At 35.3% G+C, this 23472-nt stretch overlaps 1 protein-coding gene across 8 annotated transcripts in view; it reads left to right on the forward strand.

The window, feature by feature from the left end:
• The first annotated feature begins 3234 nt into the window (after nt 1-3234).
• LOC120319546 (heat shock transcription factor 2 binding protein) overlaps nt 3235-23472 on the forward strand; it is a 114158-nt gene continuing 93920 nt past the window's right edge. For 2 of the 8 annotated variants that reach the window (XM_039368537.1, XM_039368573.1), the window contains exons 1-8: nt 3235-4366; nt 5041-5191; nt 7796-7899; nt 10161-10310; nt 12368-12506; nt 14960-15077; nt 21061-21164; nt 22486-22614. In XM_039368537.1, the coding sequence (XP_039224471.1) occupies nt 4307-4366; nt 5041-5191; nt 7796-7899; nt 10161-10310; nt 12368-12506; nt 14960-15077; nt 21061-21164; nt 22486-22614 (955 nt within the window). In that variant the 5' untranslated portion in view covers nt 3235-4306. The remainder of the gene's footprint in view (nt 4367-5040; nt 5192-7795; nt 7900-10160; nt 10311-12367; nt 12507-14959; nt 15078-21060; nt 21165-22485; nt 22615-23472) is intronic. The other 6 variants (XM_039368546.1, XM_039368564.1, XM_039368523.1 and 3 more) reach the window with 5 other exon arrangements.

Below are 23472 nucleotides of genomic sequence, written 5' to 3' on the forward strand. Positions count from 1 at the left end.
CTGACCAGAATTTAAATGTCTTCTGTTAAAAGTTTAGGAAGAAATCTATATTACCACATTGTCCGCAAAGATTAGTGTTATATTTTGAAATTTATTTTTGGACAAAAATATTTTCAGGTAAATAGTAATACTTAAATTTATTACGCAGTTGTAACAGCAGGACTTTTGTAGAATAAAATAAATGAAACAATATATTACAATTAGATATCATAAGGTAAAATAAGAAAACTCTAAACTAAAAAGTCTATCATGTATTATAGTAACCGCTATACTTTCATTATAAAAATTATTGTAATGCAGCTTCATATGGGCCCATGAAAAAGAAATGTCCTTAATGCTTTTTATAGTGATTTGATTGATACTTCTCAATCTGTACAGCCCAACAAACTATAAACTAGTCATATGGATTGAGTTGGGATACCATATAAATAAACATTTGGAATAGAGAATAGAAATTTTATATATTGCCCAATCCAATATGGTGTAAAATGTCAATTCTGAAAAAAAAAACCCTTTAGAATATATTTGACATGTCAGAAAATGTTTCTTAAAAGTTGGCTCCCTTTTTTATGCTGATGATGTAATAAATTTCTAAGGTCTGCTATATAAAGTTCCATTTTGATTAGTTATAATCACCCAGATTCCTCAGAGCTATTTAAGGATTTAAAATGTTAATGTTTTATTAAATTATATCCTCCAAATTTGGAACCTTTCAATCTATAAAGAATTTTTTATTTATTGAACTTGGACCATTGCAGAAAAGGTGATTAATATTTACATCCTAGACTCCTAATGTCTTAACAAAATCTATCATCTCTCATCCTTTGAATCAGCTCTTTACTGAATGAAACCTGAAAAACCAGACAATACTTAATTATTTTTTATAGCTGCCCATGTCATACAATTAAAACAATAACAAAAATAGTAAAGTATTGTTTAAAGATTGAATCAAAATGTTGGAAAAATTAAAGTTATATAATTGGTAATAGTATGAGATCTAGTTATATTTCCGTAAATGAACCATCAGAATTTAGGTGGGTTTTTTGAGTTTTGAGATTTGCCTAGCTGCTTATAGGATTTTATTTTTTATTTTTTTTCCTTTAGGGATTTTTTTCCTTCTCTATTAGTTCAATATTTTTTTTCTTTTTTTTCCATTTCCCCCCCATAATGAGTTAGATTTCTATAGTAATTTCTATAGTATAGCAGGGCCAAGCAATAGATCAATACATGAAGAATTCAAGTTGACTACTTTATTGCAATTCTACCTACAGGAATCTCCCCAAACTGTTTGTCTTCCCTTGGAAAGAGACAGATAAGATTCCATAGAGCCATTTCTCCCGTTAACTTCCCAACTCATGGCTAATAGAAATGGGGAGACAAAAAGGGCAAGCAGGTCATTTTAGCCCAGCACAGAAAAGATACACTTATTCCTAATTGGAACTGGTGGAAGCATTTCTTCAGCCTGTAAAAATACCATGGCAGCCTTATTGCAGAATTGTTGGATAAAAAATTCCTCCCTCTCTTCCAATCTGAAGTACTGCGTTATCAAAGCTGTATGCATGAGGATGATGCCTAAACAATGTTGTTGTTGTTGTTAATTGCGAAGTCGTGTCCAACCCATCGCGACCCCATGGACAACGTTCCTCCAGGTCTTCCTGTCCTCTACCATCTTCTGGAGTCCATTTAAGTTCTCACCTACTGCTTCAGTGACTCACCTAAACAATACAATGCAATACAGTATAGCACAATATAAAAACTGCCCCATCATTTCAGCACAGTAGGTTCTCAAATGCTGGAGATAGCTGGACTTTCTTTTTTCCTGCCATTTTCACCTCTGTATTCTTACTTTCCTCTGTTTCTGTTGCTGTGAATGGCAGAAGAACCAAAGGAAAAGAAGTAAGCAGGAGAGAAGTTGTGATAAATGGCTTCCTTGGTAGTCATTCACCAATCCCACACATAAGATCAAAAAACTAGCAGGTGCAGATACATGAGACTTCTGCCAGTGACTGGCCTCAAAGAAGACATTCTTTACCCCATCTCCCTGAGTTTCAATGTGCAGAATTTCTATTGCCAAAGCAGAATGGGGTCCAAACTCTTATCAGTACTTGTGGAGAGTGAGGAAGATAACCTTGACTGAAATAAGTCAGATCTGTTACTGAAGCAAAAACCATGATTTGTGGTCAAAAGAAGAAGTTATATACAATTGACTCAGGCAGACACCCAATTCACACAAGTATAAGGAGGGTTATGTGCAGTAAGGCACAGTCTGATCTGAGAAATCACTGTCAGCCCCAGTATGTAGATCAAACCAAGAAATCAAAAAGTAAAGTTACTTCTAATATTGGCAACAGAGTTTTGCTTTTTGTTGTTTTGGCTTCAAATGGGGCTGGAATCCTAGCTTCTATAGCCACTTTATTTACTTTGTTTTAGAGGAAAGATCAACCTATTGACCTACAGAATACTTGCTATCTTGTATTATAAAAATATGACAGTTCTCCACATCTTAACATCTTTTCCCTATACACATCTAAACTTTTATCAAGACTGTATCTGGACTACAGAAATCTAGACAACCATTAGTTAATCATTAGTTAAGAAAAAGAAAACAAGTAACTCTGTTCTCGCCAAGTGGTTAGTTGGCAAATAATCCTTCCCCCCCCCCAAAATATGGACAGAGCAGTTGAATTATACAAACACTATATTTTTTTTGGTGACTGGTGGCAACTTTTCCTGCAATTTTCAAAATGATGTTGGATGAGATGGGAATTTCAACCAGGGAAACTGCCAACTACTTTACAGTGCCACACAATAGAGCTGGGCAGAATAGTGACATAACTGAGTTCCAGATATATTGTGAAGATACTATGATTGGAATTAATATGATCTCCTTGTCAGGGTGGTTACTTTATGTTGTTTTGTGCAAACACAGACTGTACTGCTAAGATGTTACATTGCAGAACAGTGATGAAAACCAGTTGATTAACTTTGGGTCAGTCGTTCTCTCTCAGCCCAACCTACCTCACAAGATTATTGTGGGGAAAATAGGAAAAAGATATATTCACTACCTAATAGTAAGGTGACCAATCGCCCTCCTTTAGGCATGTAAGCATAATTACAATATAAAATGTTATTGCTACAAATGCTTTTTTATTATGCATTTATCATATTATAGTGTATTCTGTATTGTTGCAATGAATAAAATGTTTTATTTACGATATTTTTTTTCTTCAATTTATTTGTGTCCTTCTCATTGTAAAAAAGTTCGTCACCTTAGTTATTTGTAAAATTCATAAAGGTGGGACACTAAACAAAGTGCTTTTTTGGTAGGGAATTACTGTGCTGCCTTTAAAGTAAGCGTTATTCTTTAGCGTCATTTGTGTTGGGGGGGGGATGGAATTACGATTCACCATAAATATGCCCAATTAGAAAGGTCTATATATCTTAAAGGATAGTGGTTTCAATAAACAAATATCTTATCATACATGGAGTTTAACATGTTCTCACAGTTACACCGAGACATCACCTCTCCAAAGTTAGGAGATCCCGGCCGAATCAAATCGGTGACCAGAAGCAAAGTTTTATTAATAGGGTTACCAACTGGAACTTCCAACGAAAGAGACGGACTTTTTAACCACCAAGATAACAATATAGAGCAGCAAAAGAGTCCCGACGTCTGGCGATTTTCGAGAGTTGACGCAGCCGCAAGATGACTGTCACGTGATGCGAAGCGAGCCTGAGGAGCGAGCGTCCTTTCTTGATCGTGTGTTGAGATGAAGCGCGGGAGCTCAGCCAGCCCTGGCAACTTAGGGGGCGGACAGCAGGTAGCGGAAAGCGCTGGTTTTACTCTCCCGCGAGATTCTCGATCCTACGCTCGAAATTAGCCGTTCCCCCTCACTTAGGAGGCGGCGGCGGCGGCAGGGGGATGATTCTTATCCGCCCCCCCTCCCATCAGCCACATTATGGTAGTGATAAAAATTGGGTTCAGGAATCGATCGTGAGGCGCTTTTCTCGGTTGTTTTTTTTTCATGCATCCAGAGACTGGCCTACAAGAATGTGAATATAGCGGCGGCTGAATTCTCACAACATTCAAGGGTGGTTATTGACAGCACCGTGCGTTGTGCGAACAGGTTAATTTAGTGAGCCGCTGTAATTGTTGACTCCTGAGGCGCTTAAAAGGAAGTTTGTATCAACTGATGTATTATTTTAAGGATATGGTTTTAAGCGTGTTTGCTTAGAAATAAATGTAATAAAGGAGCAAATAAAAACACCTAGTCTGGTATGTAAAATAATTCATTACACCGTTTTAATGCTAATAATATACAGTTTTCTGAAATATAATGGTACTGAACCAACACAGTCATGGAAGGTGAGCAGTTGTATATGGTTCCTGTGGCTGAATGTGTGTGTGTGTGTGTGTATAATATCTGTTTTTAATGAATGTCTTAGAAGATATCAGTTGGTTTTTTAACTATTGTGTATTGAAATAAGTTACCTTATGTAATTTGCTAAGATGGCTTGTTTTCAGCAAGTTATAGCTAATGAAAAGTTACGTGTGAATGTAATGTTAAATTGTACTAAATAAAATGGATATTAAACTTCTCAATCTTTTCGAAGCTAAAAGGGGGAGCAAGTTGTCTTGTATGTAAAACTAACTGCTTTTTCAGCATTGTATGCTGTATATGTAGATTTTTTATAAGATGAATGCTTCTTCATCTTATATGTAGATTTTTTTATAAGATGAATGCTAAAACAAATGCGTACTGCTATGATTCACTTGCCTATGCAGAATTTATCCAAAGACGGGTTAATTTCTCAATGTTCTTTTTCACCTAAATACTCACCTTCTATCTGTTCTTTTATATATTTATATATTAAGTATATATTTAATACTTCTGAAATGTATAAATCCAAACAATATATGAAAACTATGGTTAATATAGCCCAAAATGTAACAATAAAGAAATAAAGTTCGTTGTTAAAAACATTTGTTGAATAGCAGAGAGAGAAAAAAAAGGGGAAAATTGTTTTGTTCTGTTGCAGAAAACAGAAGTAGAAGTTGAATTTGTTAAGGTCAAAAAGAGAGCTTTGGAGAGGTTGACAACTGAAGTAATGCAGTTGCATGACATTCTGCCCAAGATATTGAATAGTGATATCTTAGAAAGCTTTCAGAAACTGGATGCCCTTGAAACAAGTAAGTTCTCCTATATTAACCACAGTTAATTCATAGAATAGTACTGAATATTCCATGAAAGCAAGACAATTGTTAGTATTGTTTGTTAAGTTGCATCCTGCTTTTAATTTTTTTAAAATATTCAAGGCAGGAATATAGTAAAAATATTTAAATATAATACAAACATTTGTAACTTACAAAAGGCCCTCCTTTTTTGTTCAAAAGCAGTTAAGGTGCAAGAGGGAAGAATGTGAAGTAAATATTGGGATGACACTTTCCTTGCCTAATAATCTGCTGTGTTTCCTCAAAAATAAGACCCGGTCTTATTATTTTTGCTTCCAATAGAGGCACCAGGTCTTATTTTCGGGGGTGGGGGTTTTTTCCACTCACCTTGCGGTGACAGCCCCGACAGCCCCACCTAGCTGGCCCACTTCTTCTGTGGCTGAAGAAGCAGCTTAATTCTGCAGCTGAGAATGGAGCTCCGGCCTGCATTTTGCAGTCACAGGCCTTCTGGAAAGACCTCTGCAGCCGAGAACCGAGCTATGGAAAGGTCTCTGACTGTGAAATGCAGGCCAGAGCTCCATTCTCAGCTGCAGAATGAAGTTGCTCCTTTGGCTGCAGAAGAAGTGGGCTGAGGCAAGGCAAGTGTCGATCTATGGGAGGCCTGGTTGTAATGGTAAGCTCCACAGCCCTATCCCCACCCTAGGTTGATTTTTAGGCATGTGCCTCGCCCCAAAACTAGGGCTTATTTTCAGGATAGGGCTTATATTAGGCCCACCTCCCAAAATCAAGCTAGGGCTTATTTTCGGGGTAGGTCTTACTTTTGGGGAAACATGGTACTTCATATCAAGTTGAAAAATGGAAATAATTTGGAATGGAAAATTGGCCGATAGGAAGAGTATTAAAAACATTCCTCCTCGTGCTTTGTTCCCTACCAAATGATCTTTTTATGACAGGAACTAAAATTCTAAATTCATAACTTGCACGGCATTATCGTATTTTTCCGTGTATAAGACGCACCCTTATATAAGATGTTCTGGCATGCGAGTTTCAAGCTTACAGTAAACAAAGTCAGCACTGGGAGCAACCGCCTCCCAGTGCTCTATATAGACGCCTCCCGGCCGGCCCCACTCCCCACCCACCTAACCAGCATCCGGCACGATGAACATGCATAGTCAGTTCACAGCAGTTAAAAGTTCAAATTAAAGAGAAACTGTACAGTTGCTTTTCTTACTCTTGATCATAACTGATCTAGTTACTTCAGCCTCAGTGTTACTGGTTTTCATATTCTTGCGAAAGAGGAGAAGATATAATTGCTTGCTGCCTATCTGAGCCAAATATAATAACAATAGCACTTAGACTTATATATCACTTCATAGTGCTTTACAGCACTTTCTAAGCTGTATATACTTATATTTATCAACCTCAGAAAGAAGGAAGGCTGAGTCAACCTTGAGTTCAGGATCAAACTCCTGGCAGTGGGTGGAATCAGCCTGCAATACTGCATTCTAACCACTGCACCACCACAGCTCTGAATCCATAACATGGATTCAGACCGATAACAGTTTAGAACGTGTGTTGATTTATGATTATCCTGTTCTCGCAGGACCTGTTAACATCATTTTCCTGATGTTACTTGTTTATATAATAATAATTATAGTAAAGTTGGAAGGGACCTTGGAGGTCATCTAGCCCAACCCCCTGCTCAGGCAGGAAACCCTATACCATTTCGGACAAATGGCTGTCCAGTCTTTTCTTAAAAACCTCCAATGTTGGAGCATTTACCGCTTCTGGAGGCAGGTTGTTCCACTGGTTAATTGTTCTAACTGTCAGGAAGTTTCTCCTTAGTTCTAGGTTGCTTCTCTCCTTGCTTAGTTGAGAGCATATTAAAAAAAAATTCATGTTCTTTTCCTCCTTCCCCCACCTCCTCCAAGTGATTTGTAAGATAATAAAAAATTGAAAAGCACAGAATCGACGGTCTAGCTAATATTTGTTTACCAAATGTGTATTCTTACAGGGTCCTGCTAAAGCAGGGGTGTCAAACTGACAGCCTGCAGGCTGGATACATCACGTGCAGGCCATGCCCACCCTGGCTCTGCAAAGGCAAAAAAAATCACGATATGTCACAATACATTACGTCATGCGATTGAGTTTGACACCCATGTGTTAAGCATACATGACACCCATGTGTTAAGCATACTACTTATATTGTAGTCACTGCTTGAAAATCTATAAGAATGATCCATTAGTTTATCAGGTAGCTTGTTTCCGAGTCAAACAGCTTATACAAATTGAGTTCTTAATAAAGTTTAAGAAAAATGTCTGTTTTTATAAGTTAAACCTATTAGTTTAAGTAGTACACATAACAAGAAAATAAAACTGCTTTGTCATATATATGACTTCTCTTCAAATATTTGAAGATGTCTAACATATTATCATTTGCCTCTGAAGGTTAAATGTACACACTACTTCAACCTGTCCTTGAAGGATTTGGTTTTCAAGCTTTTCACCATATTTGTTACTTTCTTCTGTATAGCGTGATTTGCTGATTGTTGCAGTTTAAGTGTAGTATTTGAATGACTTGATTTGTTTTTCATTGTGTTGCTTGTGGTCCTCTATTTTTAGTTGTAGAAAAGAAAGCTAATGAACTGGAACAATTGAGAATGGATTGTGAACACTATAAAGCTCGCTTGGAAGCAGCCCAGGCAGACTGTGTGAGAGAAAGAATGGTAAAGGAGGATTCTTATTCATTACCCAGTTTTTTTTTTTGAAATTACATCTTACCTCTCCTCCAGAAGCTTAATGTGGCTTATGTGCTTTTCCTGTTATCCATAAAATGGCAACAAGGTTGGTGGTCTTGAGAATGACTGGCCCAAACCTAGCCAGTGAATTTTCATGGCTGATGGTGGACTGGAACATAGATCTGCTTTCTCATAGACCAATACCTTAATTGCTATACACTGGCTATTGGCAAATAAGGTTAAAAGTTCAGTCTTAACTAGACTTCTACTCTGCAATTCTGTATTTGTTTTCCTGAGAATACTACCTTTTAGAAATCAGTGAAATATGCACACACACAAGTAGGCTAAAGTTATGTGAGACAATATGTGCTAATATTTTGCTCATAGGATTGCTTTTTTAATAAGATGAAAACACGCTTACTATTGTCAGATTATTATGACAATTCAACACTTTTTTGTATTAGGGAACACTAGTATACAACTAAAAGTAACTACTAAATAAATTCTCGAACTAGATAAGATATTTTTTCTAGCATGATAGTTCTATTTTCTCATAGAGAGTTTGTAGACTGAAGATGCAAATCCTATGTATATATATTTCTAGATAAGTCCAGCTGGACTCAAAGAGGTGACTTCTATAGAATTTCATTGTTATGTTATTTCCATTTCCATAAGATATTGCTGCCTATAGTTAAACAATTTTCAGCAATCTAATGTCTTTGCACGTGTTAGTGTACAACTTTCTTTATTTCCAGGTTGCATAGCCGATACGAAAACTGTTTAAAATGTCAGAGGTTCCCAGATGTTCTTGCATACTTACCTTTTGCATGTGAATCAAATAGAAAGTTTTTAACAATTCTTTATTGAATCGTCCAAAAATTCCTTGTGATATCAGAGACAAGACTGTCCATTTCTCTAGGAAGGTGTGCATTTATGAGCAGAAAACATTTCTTTGGCTTAAGTCACTTATAGAAGAGCTCAGAAATTTGTTTCTTTTTCTGTTAACTCTTTGAAGTAGTGATATATAAAAACTGTGGAAAGAAATTGAAGAATTGCTGACGAATATATTGAAGTCTTCTCCATAAGTTAAACATTAGACACAGTATAGGTATATACAGTTGAAATAACCACAAACAATATAATGAATTTCAGATTTACATTGCCTTTCTTTAAAGATCATAAAAGATCTGAATTATAAATCTTATTTTAGTCTATTGCCTTTGTTTTATTATTTTGTATCCAAACTGAATATAATGGTTGATTTATTCAAACGCTTCCTCTGTTCATATATGGTGGTGGAAATCTATTTTTATTATTTAAAAGTACAGGTAGTCCTCAATTTATGAAATTCATTTAACAACTGTTCAAAGTTAAGACAGTGCTGTAAAAAGTTAGTTAACAACTGATCCTCACACTTAAAACTATCACAGCCCGCCTGCAGTCACATGATCAAAATCTGAGTGCTTGGCAACCAGCATGTATTTACAACAATTGCAGTGTCCTTGGGTCAGGAGATGGCCATTTGCTACCTTCCCAGGAGGCTTCCAACAAGCAAACTTAATTGGGGGCATGATTTGCTTAACAAGCATGGGAAAAAAGGTTGTAATATTGGGCAGAACTCACTTAATGACTATATCACTTAGGGATGGATGTTCTGGTCCTGATTGTGGTCATAGGTTAAGGATTACCTGTACTTACAGATGAAAAGAATTAAACTATTTCCTGTCTTCTGTCACCCAAGATTTTTGTTTCCTTGGCCAGCTTCCTTTTCCGAGAGATTTAGATTGGATAAATTAGGGTTACTAGATTTGGGCTGCAAAAGTCTAGAATAAATGACTATGAGATAGTAGTAAAGTTAACACTTTGCTGCTGTTTAGTGGATGTCTGAATTTTTATAATCCAGATGTGATAATTTGAAGAAAACAAAATGTTGGGCAACACAAAAAAACAGAGCATTCAGCTCCTTCACCTATGCCCCCCCTTTTAGTTGAGAAAATTATATTTTCTGTTTTACATATACTGTAATACAATGAACTTGGTTACCATGGTCAGGTCTAACTTGCTTCTTATACTCTCTTTGTGATATGCAATAAGGAAGCATTTAAGGTTCTCAGCAGCCACGTTTAAATCATTGTTATTTAAAATTTGCTACCGGTAAGATTTTTTGCAACTTCTTGAGAAACATTAGAACTGTCTGAATGCTATAATTAGTACTATTAGATATCTCTTCATATTTTGGTTACTTTCAGGAAAAATTAAATATTCGACAGCAGCTGAATGATGCAAAGCAACAATTACTACAACAAGCTGAATATTGTACAGAAATGGGTGCTGCAGTATGCACATTATTATGGAGTGTTTCTAATAATGAAGAAGCAGTTAAAAATATTCTAGGAAGTGTAAGTTTAGCCACTTTGGGAATATTAAATCATTTAATTACTTTTGGAAGATTAAATCATTATCAGCCTTGTTAAAATCTTTTTAAAAAGATCTTACTCTTTTTCTCAATCTAGTTGGAATTAACACACTACAATCAAACATGTGACAAGCATGCTAAAGACTTTCTAGAGCCTAGATTAGGATAAATTTATTCCATTTGAGGCCAAATATCGGTCAAAACTACGTCAACAAGATTGGTAGAATTTAAGCTATCCCTTAATAAATGTTAAAGTAAATGGAAAAATTTAGAAGACATCTTTAGGAATTAAATGAAATCTGTATTTATTTTTGTATATAAGTTATTAGTTAAATACTCAGATGCAAAAGGAAATAAGCAGAAATTGGATATGTTGTTAGGTAGATACAGATGGAATCACATTAAATAATAACTAACTAATAATAACAACAACCTGTTAACTACTTCTAAAAGACTTCTAAAAGTCTTTATCATCTTCAAGAATGCTTCTACGAATGGGGCATATTAGCTTCTAAGAGAAAGCTATTCCATAAGGCTGGTGCTGCAATAAAAATCTGGCCTGAAAGTGTCACTCTCTCACTTTTATGAAAATGAAAAACAGTCAGTTTCTAGGACAGATCAATTCTGTTTGGAGAAGATGATTGTTCAGGTAGCTAGTTCCCAAACTATATAAGGCTTTATAAGTAAAACAGAATGTTGAATTGCACTCAGAAAGTCATGGACAACCAATGCAAGGCCTACAGCACGAGTGAAATGTGATCTTGGTAACATCTGGTAGGTAGACCATCATAATTCGTATCAACTGCAGTTTCTGAGTAGTCCTCAAAAAGAGCTCCATGTAAGGTTCATTATAGTCCAGACATATGGTCAGGGCATGACTTACTGTTGCAGGATCCTCTAATTTTTGTTGAGCTGCAGTTGGTGTACCAAGACTAGATAAAGATCCTATCACTGGTGGGGCCACTTTGGCCTTTACATTCCATATCCTCTCTAGTTTCTCCTTTAGACCCTAGTATTTCTCTAGCTTGATAAGATAAGATAAGATAACCTTTATTGTCATTTTTTTACTGTGGGCACAATTGCACACATCAAAAATGAAATTTAGTTGCCCGCTCTCAAAGTGAAACACATACATGACACACACCTAAACATACTATGAACAACATATATATAGACCCACATCCCTACATATACGTAGCAAAGAAATATTAAATACTGTCCATCTTGAATATATAACGGATGGAGGAAGCTTGAGAGTTCACAAGTTTAATGCTGTATGGAGTGAAACTGGCTGAATCTGGATGTTCTGCTACGGATAATCACGAAGCCTCCTCCCTGAAGGTAACAAGAAAAACAGGTCGTGAAGAGGATGTGTAGTGTCCCAGATAATCTTGTGGATCCTGCTCAAGCCACGCTTATGTGCTATGTCCTGGATGGGAGGGAGGGAACTGCCAATGATCTTTTTGGCCATTCTCATCACTCTCTGCACCGCCTTCCTGTCTGAAGCAGTGATGCTTCCAAACCAGACTGTGATGCTATATGACAGGATGCTCTCGATCGTCCCCCTGTCACATACTCCTTCCTGATGTTGCTGTTGCTTTAAGTTATTTGTACTGTAACTTAGATTGCTTATTGCAAGATTTGTTTTTCTAGCAACAAACCGTTACTTCTTTAGAATTTCTTACCTATTACATAAGTAATCAAAATCTCAAAATGTGTCAGTGAAGCCAAAAGTCAGTGCACACTGTCATTTGTGTTGAATATAAATTGTTTATGATACATGAACTGAAGAATTATGTTGGCTAATGCTGTAGACTTGGTTATTAGTTTAAAAATATGAGCACCAATTGCCTCGTTATGCAAAAATTCTTTATCCTAGATTTGCGATGTTATAAGAAGACCTTTGTCTAGAATAGGAAATATCTTATAAAATGGACAATATGTAACTAAATGTTTCCTTTTACATTTCATTGTTTGAAATGCTAGTTTTTATAAATTCATAGGTTTATTAAATAGTTATTTTTCCCTATGAAATTTCAGGCTCAGGCTGTAAAGTTTTTTACTATTGCTGGACAAACAATGGAGAGTTTTGTCCACTCTTTAAATGAAGATAGCAAACATCAGGATATGGATTCTGATGAAAGTCAGTTTGTATTAGGTTTGGCTGGAATTGTTACAAGTAAGTAACTTCTAATATTTTATGGAATAATAAAAAATCATTTGTTGACTTACAACTCTTCAAGTTTGTTTTTAATTTAGCTTATTTTAGTATGACCAAATTATTTATGAAAACTGATCATATTACATTAACATCTTTAATACTAATCCATCTTTACTTACTTTGACTTCAGAACTATATTTGACAAATAAAATATTTCTTCTTTTCCCTCTGACAGAAAAGCTATGGCAGTAGTGGCAAACCTATGGCACGGGTGCCAGAGGCGGCACTCAGAGCCCTCTCTGTGGGCACACACGCCGTCGCCCCAGTCCTAGGCCTTCAGCCTGGTTTTATAAAATCTTTTCACTTTAGGCCTCCGCCGCCATGTACAAAAAAAAAAGGTTCAATCAGTCAATTTCAACTTCTCGCAGGGAAAAAAAGATCTTGCAAAGTTGGAATTGATTGATTGAACTTTTTAGTCCCACCCAGTCTGCTGTTACCACCGTAGCCACGCCCACCCAATGGGCGACGCCCACCCAATGGGCCACAGCCATCTGGCACCCGACGATGCATAAGTGGGTTTTGGGTTGCAGTTTGGGCACTCGGCCTCTTAAAGGTTCGCCATCATTGAGCTATGGGGTATCTGCCTCAGATTATGCTATGCTGTATGTATCTTCAAAATTTCTGACATTTAGTCAAAGTTTTTGAAATAAGAAAACATAACTTGTTCATAGTTTGAACAGAATATAGTTTAACATTTCTTTCAAATTTTATTTCAGTGATAAATGTAGTATAAATAGCATGTCAAAGAAATAATGACAGATGCCACATTCCAAATATTCTAGGCAGCTACATGTAATATAAGTGGAATCAAAATATTTTTCCTTATACTTTTAGAATTCTCCCCAAAGTTACATGTGCTTCTTTCTATGTAGCAGGATTTTAAACCTTGTAGTGATAAATAGGGAGACAAAGACCATTTTGTTTCTGTCTCCTAACCAGGATTTGCATCTAGAAAACAACAGGGCAGGGAATTTACCATTCATGCAAATTACTGTTTTTATCTTAATAAAAAAATAAACTAAAATACTTCAGATCTTCTGTAGCACAACTATTTATTAGCTATTTATTAGTTATCATGATTTGTTGGTGATTTGTTTGCGAACTGGGATTTATATGCATATTACAATTGCTCTGGATTATTAATTTTTGTAGATGTCTTGTCCATTACCTGGAGACTGTTAGGGCTGGAGGATTAGGCTCAGGTTCAACCCTAACAAGACTTAAGTGGCTGTGAGTGCTTCATATGGCATGGCATAGAGCAGGGGTTCTCAACCTTGGCAACTTTAAGAGGTGTGGACTTCAACTCCCAGCATTCCTCAGCCAGCAAAGCTGGCTGAGGAATGCTGGGAGTTGAAGTCCACACCTCTTAAAGTTGCCAAGGTTGAGAACCCCTGGCATAGAGCCTAGCTATCTGAGGGATTGTGGGCTCCAACAGTGTCAGCTTGCTTTGGGTCCCATTGATTAAGCAGTGTCCTTCAGTAGGACCCAGAAGCTAAGCCTCCTCTGTTGCCTTTGGAGCAGCTTCCCCTGTGGTGTGTAGGGATCCCTTGCCTGCCTTCAAGCCATCTTTTGAAACCTTCCCTTCCTTCCATCCCCACCCAGCCTTGGATTAAAAATTTGTTATTTCCTCAAATAGCTGTTCATCAGATATAGATTTGTCTTTAGGCATCATTTCTTTTAATCTTACGAAACTACCCAGAATCATTTCAGAATTAGGCAGACCTATACAATGAAATTACCAAACACAGCAAATACTGTGCTTAATGCCTAGCAATTTTTTTTTCATTGTGGAAAAAACTTCTCACTTTGGGCTAGTCTATATCTCTCAACAACCTACACCACAGGATTTTGTGGGAATAAAATAAAAGGCAATCTCTATGTCAGTTACCTTGACTTCTTGGACAAAAGGCATGATATAAATTTAACAAAACAGTAATCTGGACTAATTGTCTCTGAGTCCAACCTGTGCAAGGCTTTTGTGCAAAAAGTTTTTTGGGGGGGTGCAGCAGCATCCACAGCATTGAAACACAAAGCCTCTTTGGAATCTACAACATGCATGATGTTGCTTGGCACATGTAGAAAGAGGTGGAGCTTCTGCTGCAGTGCTGTGACACTATTTTTATTGGTCTGACCCCTTTCCCTTCCACATAGATATTAGTTAGAAAGTTGTCTTACAGGTGAAATGGGCGGCATATGAATTTAATTAATTATTTAATAATCATCTACTGGAGGAAAGGTAGGATATAAATCTTAACTAATTCTAAGTCATAATATTATACGCGAATGATTTGTGTGTGTGTGTGTTCAACAACTAATTAGTAGCCTTTCTGAAAGTTACTTTTTTCAGTAGCGTTCTTAAATAAGAACACAACTTGTTTAAAGTTTTTATATTTTATTTTGTGTTTTCTTAGATGTTGCTGCTTTAGCAATTGGTCGTGAATTCCTTGTTGGTTCAAATCAGGTACTGCTGGACACAATGATTCAGTTGCTGAGAGATATGAAGCCAGGATGTTGCACCAAACTAAAAGTGTATGATAATTGATTATTTTTGAATTAAAGTGTTATCTTTAATATCTTATATTAATATTACATTAAACAATAATGTTAATCATATATTAAACAAATTTATCTTAACACACTACTGTTAAGTTAAAACAGTTAACTTTAGAACAGTTAAAAATGCATGCTGTAAATAGCAAATTCTCCAAAGGAAAGGAAGTACCACTCAGTCCCAAACCCACAGTCTAATAAATCCAGTTAGGATAGAAATTTCTTTTTTTATCAAGCTAGGTAGAATTGCAGAAATAAAAATGGAACAATACTAAATCTATCCACACACACAGATAGGGACCTCTAAGTTGTCTCTTTTTGAAAAGACAACTCTGTGCAAATTTGTAAGCCATCTTCAAAACTCTGGGAACTTCCAAAAATACTGTGCTTAGTATAAAGACTATCAGATATAAGAGGTGGACTGATAAAGCAACAGGTTCCAGCTCATGATTGCTATTACTTATGCATATATTAACAAAAGATTTCTACACTAAATTATTTGACTTGATTTAGCCTAAAAAGAATTTTCCTTAGTTTTTAATTATAGGTAATTTATTTAATTTTCATTTGCTAGTTAAAAAAATTAATATATGATGCACATTTTAGTGTCTTGAATGTTATTATAAAGGGTGGACAGCAGAGGGTGCTATAGGTTTAATACTGTATTAAATTGAGATTTTTTTTTCAGAGATTGTGAATCATAGAACTATATTTTTGTGGCTAAGAAAATATATTTTAAAAAAGTGATGCCTAATTAAAATGCTTAAACTTAAGTATAAATATAACATTTTGATGTAAAAGTTGTAAGAGCAGTGATAATAGGAGGAGGTTCCAAAGGATTAAAAAGCATTTCCTAGGCTAATATTCTAAATCAGTGGTGTCAAACTGCCGGCCTGCGGGCCGGAGGCGTCATGTGGAAGCCGCGCCCCCATCTTTGCCGGCAATGGCAAAACAGTCCCAATACGTTGCGCGACGTCACGTGACGTTGCAAGTTTGACATGTCTGTTCTAAATAGTGAGCTTTGCCCTTTGAACAACTTAATAGTAGATATATAAACTCTCTATAATTTTAGCATTTCATCATTGCACAGCTTTCTTAATTGCCTAGAAAAAGAACAGCTGAAAAACCTAAGTACAGACATGTTTTTCTATAACACTTTTTAATTTGGTTTGCTGTGTCTGCTGATTAGTAGATGGTAAAAATATATTGCATTTTGTGTTAATCCTTTGTGTTATAAGAAATTTAATATGACTTTTCTTTGTTTAATGACATAGTAGAGTAGCTGTTCATATTTTGTCTGGGAAAACAGGAGGAACTTTGGAATTAGTATGGTCCTCTCTGGAAGTTGATAAATAGGAACAAACCGGAACATTTTTCTTATTGTTCCCCTCATTTCTGTTCTGCATTAAATAAAATATTTATTCTTTTCTGTATTTTTCTCCAAGCTGTTTTAGAATCTGGTCTATCCTTGATGGTCATGGATAAGAGGTTTATTTGACCTTATCCTCAAGAAGGAAGAGGGGCATATATAATCACATCTGAGCCTGCTGTTTAGGCATAATCTACCAGAAACATATCTTATAAATGTTCAGATGTTGTTCTATCAAATACTGAAAAAAGCTATCAATAAGGAGAGTGAGATCAATATTTGAGGAGATTTTACTTGAGGTTCTATCTCCTAATTACACCAAGATTGCTTTCTGTTTTAAAGCTGAATGTTTTAAAGCTGAATAACATTGACAGGGCAAAAACAAAACAAAACACCCTTCTTGTCCCCAATGTTGCTATATGTATGATCTTCAGCAAACCGACAGGCTTGGCTTCTCTTTTCAATAAGAATTCTAGTCCTGTAATAATTGCTGTAGTTCCCCCCCCCCCAAGGCAGTTTCTGTAAACCAAGCTCTTAATTTTCTGCTTTATTTTGATGATATATTGAAAAAGTGATTGCAGATACAATGCAGTTGTAATTTCAGATGTGTTTCTAATTCAAAGTGGTCTAGCATTTTTACTCCGTCATACAACTCTATTATTTATTAGGCTGATGCTCATAGGGCAATAATTTTTGAACCTAGATATCTCAAATGGGCTAACTTACAGAATGTATCCAAAATCCAGAATCCACGATTCCAGTAGAATTGAAATTTGGCAAATTTTATAAAACATCTTATGACATAATACAAAATGTCATTAAACATTTCCTGTGGTCAACTCCGGATATTTGACTGTGTTATACAGTTCATATTTTCAAGGCACTACATCTCTGAATATCTCCCTGAATTCTTACAAACTTTTCAAGCATATTAGAAGTTCTGCCATTATTGAAGGCATTGAGAAATCTGTTAAGGAAATATCTCTGAAGTAATTACCCACGGTTGTCTAGTTCAATCTAAATTCTGAGGTTAGGATCTCTCACAATTTTTTAAAAAAATCCTTAAAAAGATTGAGATGTAAGAGAAGATATAAAGCAGATTAAGATCCATAAGTGGTACATTAGTAAGTAACAAGAAATTATTACAATCTTTATGCTGGCATTCAATCTATATTTTCCTAGGAAAAAATACTGCAATAGAAATAACTTTCAATCTATCAAATAGAAGTTAAAAAATAGTGTTTAAACAAATATGTTTGAGTGTTAGCAAGTCTACAAGTTTGCATTGTGAAATAGACTTCTGTTAGGCTTTTGAAACTTGCTGAATTCAGAACAGTATTTACACACTGTGTATATTTTGAGAGTGCTGTGTAAAGAGCAACAAGTGGCTTGACAAGAGTTATGTCACTTCAAAAGTAATGGCAGATTACTTCCTGTAATTTAAATAAATATACAATGGCCTCCCTGAAAAGTAAATAATAGAAGATGTAATGCACAGTCATATTCTAGACCTGTTAGCTGCTAACATAAGATTTTTTATTATATTTGTGAAAAATCAAGTGTGTTAACAAAGTTCATCCAGCAAAACACCAAACCCATAAACTTTTCAGTCTATGTGCAAAGTTGTATTATCATTGGAAGGACAGTCACCAAGATCTGGAGAAGGACTTTTTTTTCCCAGTTGACTTTGGTGAGATAGGGAACTAGATGGCTCTGTGGACTTTCTTTCATTTTGTGGCCACACAAGTATAGATATCTATATTTTCTTAAACCCACAGGGAAGCAAATTCAGATAGATTTTGCAGTTTGAATTGATATCTTTCTAACTTCATATCAGGGAATTCAGATGATAGGTAATTATGGTAAGAAAGCAGCATATAAGGGAGCTTTTTGCACAATGTTATTTCACAAGGTCATTTGGTGACTTGTGAGCACTTCTATATGTAAAATTACACAGAGACTTAGGGATTCAAAATAAAATCTAGCCTAGATGCATGGAACAGAGCCTCCAGGCACTGTATGCATGGTGTTTGCTATAACCCATGAAGGAAGAAGGAACAAAACACTTAGAACCATTACTACCTCCTTTTTGTAGTGAGGAGAAGAAGTCATGAGAAATACAAAGCTCTCAGCAGGATCTATTCCTTCTTGTCCCCTCATTCTTTTTACAACTCCCTGCTGTACCACCAGGTTTAGATATTATATGTTCCACCTCTTTACCGTTATTCTCTATTTTTATTCGTAAACCATACTATTTTGTTTATTTTGGGGGGAGTTAAAAATCATTTTCTCACTATTCTCATTGAATAGGTTTGTAATGTTTTCTCACAGAGGTAACTGCATACTCATTGAAGCACTCTTTGAGGATGAGTGACTCTCGTGGCTATGTGATTGGACTTTGGGGGCTTAGCAACTGGTCCACATTTATGGCAGTTTGCAGCATCTTGTGATCACATGACCACGATTTACAATATTTTTTTACTGGAAACTGATATTTACTTCTGGTTTGTGGCAAAAAAAACACGCATTGTAGATCATGGATCCACTTAACACCCATGGCACTTACTTAATAATTATTGCAGCATTCGCTTTAAGACTGTGGCTTTCATGTAACAACCAAAGCAGAAAATGTCGTGAAATCAGGTTGGTCATGTGGATGTCTCAACTTATGATCCTTATGGCTTACATACAGATTCTAGGCTCCATTATAGTCATAGTCGAGGGGTACTGTATTTGGTCCTTCAGACTAATCTTAAGTAAAAAAATCAAAGGCCTGGAGCTTGCAAAATGAGCCATGTGATGACTCAAAAGTTGTCCTATTTTTCTTTAAAATGTTGTCAGAAAAGCCTCTCCCATGTGAGTCTGCTCTTCTATAAAAATTGAATCACATGGGAAACTATGATGCAATTGTGTTATCTAGGACGAAAGGAAGTAGGAGTAAAACTGATTATTTTTTCTCAAGAAAGAAACTTCTTTGGAATGCCATTCCTTTTTGGGAGGGATAAGATTTTAGCTAGCTCCTGATCAAACCCCCAAAAGTACATTGTATTACTAATCAACAATAGCTCTGATTGTCGTTCTTCCTTAGATACACATTCCCCTGATGAAATTATTCAGGTAAAGAGTCAGCTTGGATAGCAATTCCATGAGAAGCAAACTACTTAGGCATAAAAAAACTAATATTTTTTCTCATCCCTCCCCTCTAGCCCCAGATATTTTGAGCAATAATACCTTCATTTCTGATTATGATGGTTAGTATCAGAATTTTAATGATAGGAAAATTGATATTTCTCCCTATTTGTGATCATAGTGTCTATCTCCAATGCAACTGTTAGATAGGGGGGAAAATCCAATTTCACTAATATTATGGCTATTATTCCCCCCTTTCCATGCAATATGACTGAATTAACAAGTATCCTCTTGGTATATGGCATTTATTTCTTTTTAAATGGCATATATTCCCACCAGGGTAGGTTTCTGCCATAAAATGTACAGTATTTGCTTGCATAGCATTTCTTAGATTTCTTCTGATTAACTTTTGGGAGAATTGAGCATGAAGATGGCAGAGTCAAAAAACAGAATTTGGTGGTCCCTCTTTCAATACCATTTGTTTCTGCTGAGATGGGAGAGCTTAGAAATGAATATCTCAGTTCATCAGTTTCTAAATAGATAGTTCTGTCTGGTAGAGGAAGGAGCAATAGTTTTATATAGATCTATGTAACTGACTTCATTGACATCTTAAAATAATTGGTAGAACTGTTTCAATATAAAATATCCAGCAATAACTGGACAACCATTTGCTCTCCAAACTGGGAAAATCCTATAGTTATTTTGAAAGGTATCCTGAAAGGATCTGACAATTAAAAAGTTCTTCTCTTGCAGCAATTGATTTATTTGTTAAGTAATTTTGCACACAACAAAGGTTTAAGTTGTACCAAATACATCCCGTTTGTTGTACAATTTTTTATAAAAGTCTTAGGGTTGCTGACAAAAAATAGGCAAGATGCACTGTGACTTGTATTCTGGCCATGACGTGTTTATCCTATATTAGCTTTACAAAAGCTTTGAAAAGATTCAGTTCTAATTTGATTTGTTATAGAGGCAATGACTTTTCAAATCAAGACCATTGTTCATTCTCAAATTTCAAGGAGTGGATTTTTAAGAAATCATCTATTAATTACACTTAGAAATACTTCTAACTGATTGAAACAATAATATAACTGGAAACTTTCTTTAAAAATAGACATTTTTATGGATGTCACTTTTTCTTTCTTATGATACTTTATATAGTATGTCTTGTGTTGTACAGTCTAAAGATAAACTAAGCTTTATTTCAAAGCTATAGTTTTACTCATATGCAAATATAATCAGTTAAATTGATTTTACAACTTTATAGTTAATTTCATTTATCAGGTTGCCCTTACATTCAAAACAAACCTAACACATTTTGTATTAAATGCAGTTTAATCAAAGATTTATATGTGTATATATGCTACTATAGTATCTTGAAGATTGTCAATCAAAAGGTGCAATATAACTTTGCCCCAAAAATACATCTATGCATTTCAGTCACTTTTTAAACTTTTATTATAGGCTGATGCTGATGTCCTTATATAATATTAGTATCAACATGAAAGGTGTGAAGTATATCAGTGAAAATGCAGGATTCTTCCCATTACTCTGGTGGCTCCTGAATGGTAAGGTTTTTATAAATACAATAAATAGAAGTTTAAAATGCTCAGTAACATTAATTTTTTAAAATTACTCCTCTAGATTTATTAGAACAATATTTTATATACCTTAAATGTTGCCAAGAAATTGTGTATTTTAGAATCAGTGTAAAAGATAGAAGGGTTATATGAAGGGACAAGAAAGAGAAAGGCAACAGGAAGAACTCTCTGTATGAAGAAAAACACATCCGAGAAGAATTTCCTTGTAATTAGCATGTGATATAGAGCATAGCCAAGATTTAGATTCTGATATGTAATGATGACGATGCTGATAATAATATAATGTATTATTATTTGTATTATATTTATGATTACTGCTCTTTCAAATATTCACAGATACATTATCTTGTAATCCTTGTAATAGGCTTTTATTTTCACTGGATGATTTTCAGTGTTGTCATTTTTAATATTGCACATGGAATGAATGAAGCTAAGAAAGCACATAGCTGTATTACTGAGTTCAAACAGAAGCAACATTCAAATCAGAGGGCTTCCCGATTTGCAGCTGAATGTCTTTATCATTATGCTCATTGGTTCCCCAGTATGCATTATTTCTGATTTAAAATCACAATCATGTACATGCTTATTTAGATATGTGATTATTTTCATTGGAATATATTTTCAAATAGAGGTACACATGAATGGAGGCTCCAATCCTAAGCAAAGAAGATCACTGAACACAGTACTATATGATTTATTTGTAACTAAACACTCATAGGACTGCACTATATATGTACTACTGTTGTAGAGTCCTGACAAGAATATTGAAACTTTAGTTGGTTATTTGATTTCTGTTGCTGCCCATCTCAAGGAGTGATAGCTTAGAATGCTTTCAATGTTGGTTCATCTTCTTCTACTCTTTAGCTCCCTCTGGTGATCAAAGTATAAATCTTCTTAAAAAAACTTTTTAGATAAACTGGTTTCTCCAATCAGAATCCATTAAAATTGAAAGATATTAACCTCCCAAAACAAACAATCCAGAATTGAAAATTGTAACTCCCAATGTCAAATACAGGTGGCACATTCATGAAAATGATAAAATAAAAACAGAATTTTTTTTAAAGTCCATCAACACTTCCTTATTTCTAATTGTCCTCCTTGTTATTTAACAGTAATAATGTCCCCAAAATGGCACAGCTTTTCAAAAAGGAGTAGTAGTCTGTGACCAAAAAGAGCCTTTTTAGCTTAGTAAAGATAATAATCAAATAGTGTGTTTAAGAAGTGAAAGGTACAACTTATTTTCCGTCCAAAAATAAATTCCAAAATGGCTGCTTTTTCAACAACAAAGTGATTGCAGCTCCACCTCCCAGCTGGACAACTCATCTGACAACTTCAAACTGCTACTCCAGAGTCTTCTTGCAAGTTGCCACTGAATGGATGAACTTTTGGGGTGATTCTGGGACTCTCCCTAATCCAGGTAAAGGTAAAGGAATCCCAGATTCTACTCTGCTCATTGGCAAGAGTTTGGAAATAGGGCTATCAGAAAGTTACTGGCCCAAAGTCATCCAGCTGGCAGGAGAGAACTTGTGGTCTCCTAATTTCTAGCCTAATATAAAATTTGTGAGAAAAAATGGAAAACACATAGTGATGCCTGACTCTTGCAGTCATTACTTAGTAACATGTTAAGCTCTGCTTCTGAGATCAAAGAATGTTAGTCATATGTTAACTGAATTCTCATATTTCCAGGATCTACTGATGATTAACAGTTTGGCATTGATGCAGTGAAATTACATAAGTGTCATTTCAGAGAGTAGTTCATCTGGCAATATAACTCTAGTGACACATGTGATTACAATCCCATTTTGCCGTATCAGTTGTACCTGTTAATATTTGAAAGCTAGTTGCATCAAATTTTACTGGACATTTTATAATTCTGATAAATACCTTAAATATTTTATTCAAGAAATTTTGAAGTAGGAGTATATAAACATTTTCTTTAAATTATTTAACATTAATTCAGAATAGAATGTGATACCTGAAAATGTGATCCCAGAGCTGCAAATACCAGATACCAGAAAATAAAAAAAATCCAGGATTTTTTTGGTTTTGTTTTTTCTCCTTTTGTCTGATGTAGGGAGCCCTACTTCCTGGAAAGAAGCAGAGAGTAAGACAGTTCTGTCCTATTCATATTTCTTGAAAGTCCACCCAACCTGTTTACTGACACATATTATATAATAAATATATGTTGTATCTGAGGTGATGCTTGTTGCAGCAGCATCATAGGTTCTGTGCAGCTTGAACGTGAAATATCATGGAAGCGCTGTAGGTAGGTAGA

This window comes from Crotalus tigris, unplaced genomic scaffold (assembly GCF_016545835.1).
Source record: "Crotalus tigris isolate CLP2741 ecotype Arizona unplaced genomic scaffold, ASM1654583v1 scf7180000017601.7605149639:7615979, whole genome shotgun sequence".
Classification (NCBI taxonomy): Eukaryota; Metazoa; Chordata; class Lepidosauria; order Squamata; family Viperidae; genus Crotalus; species Crotalus tigris.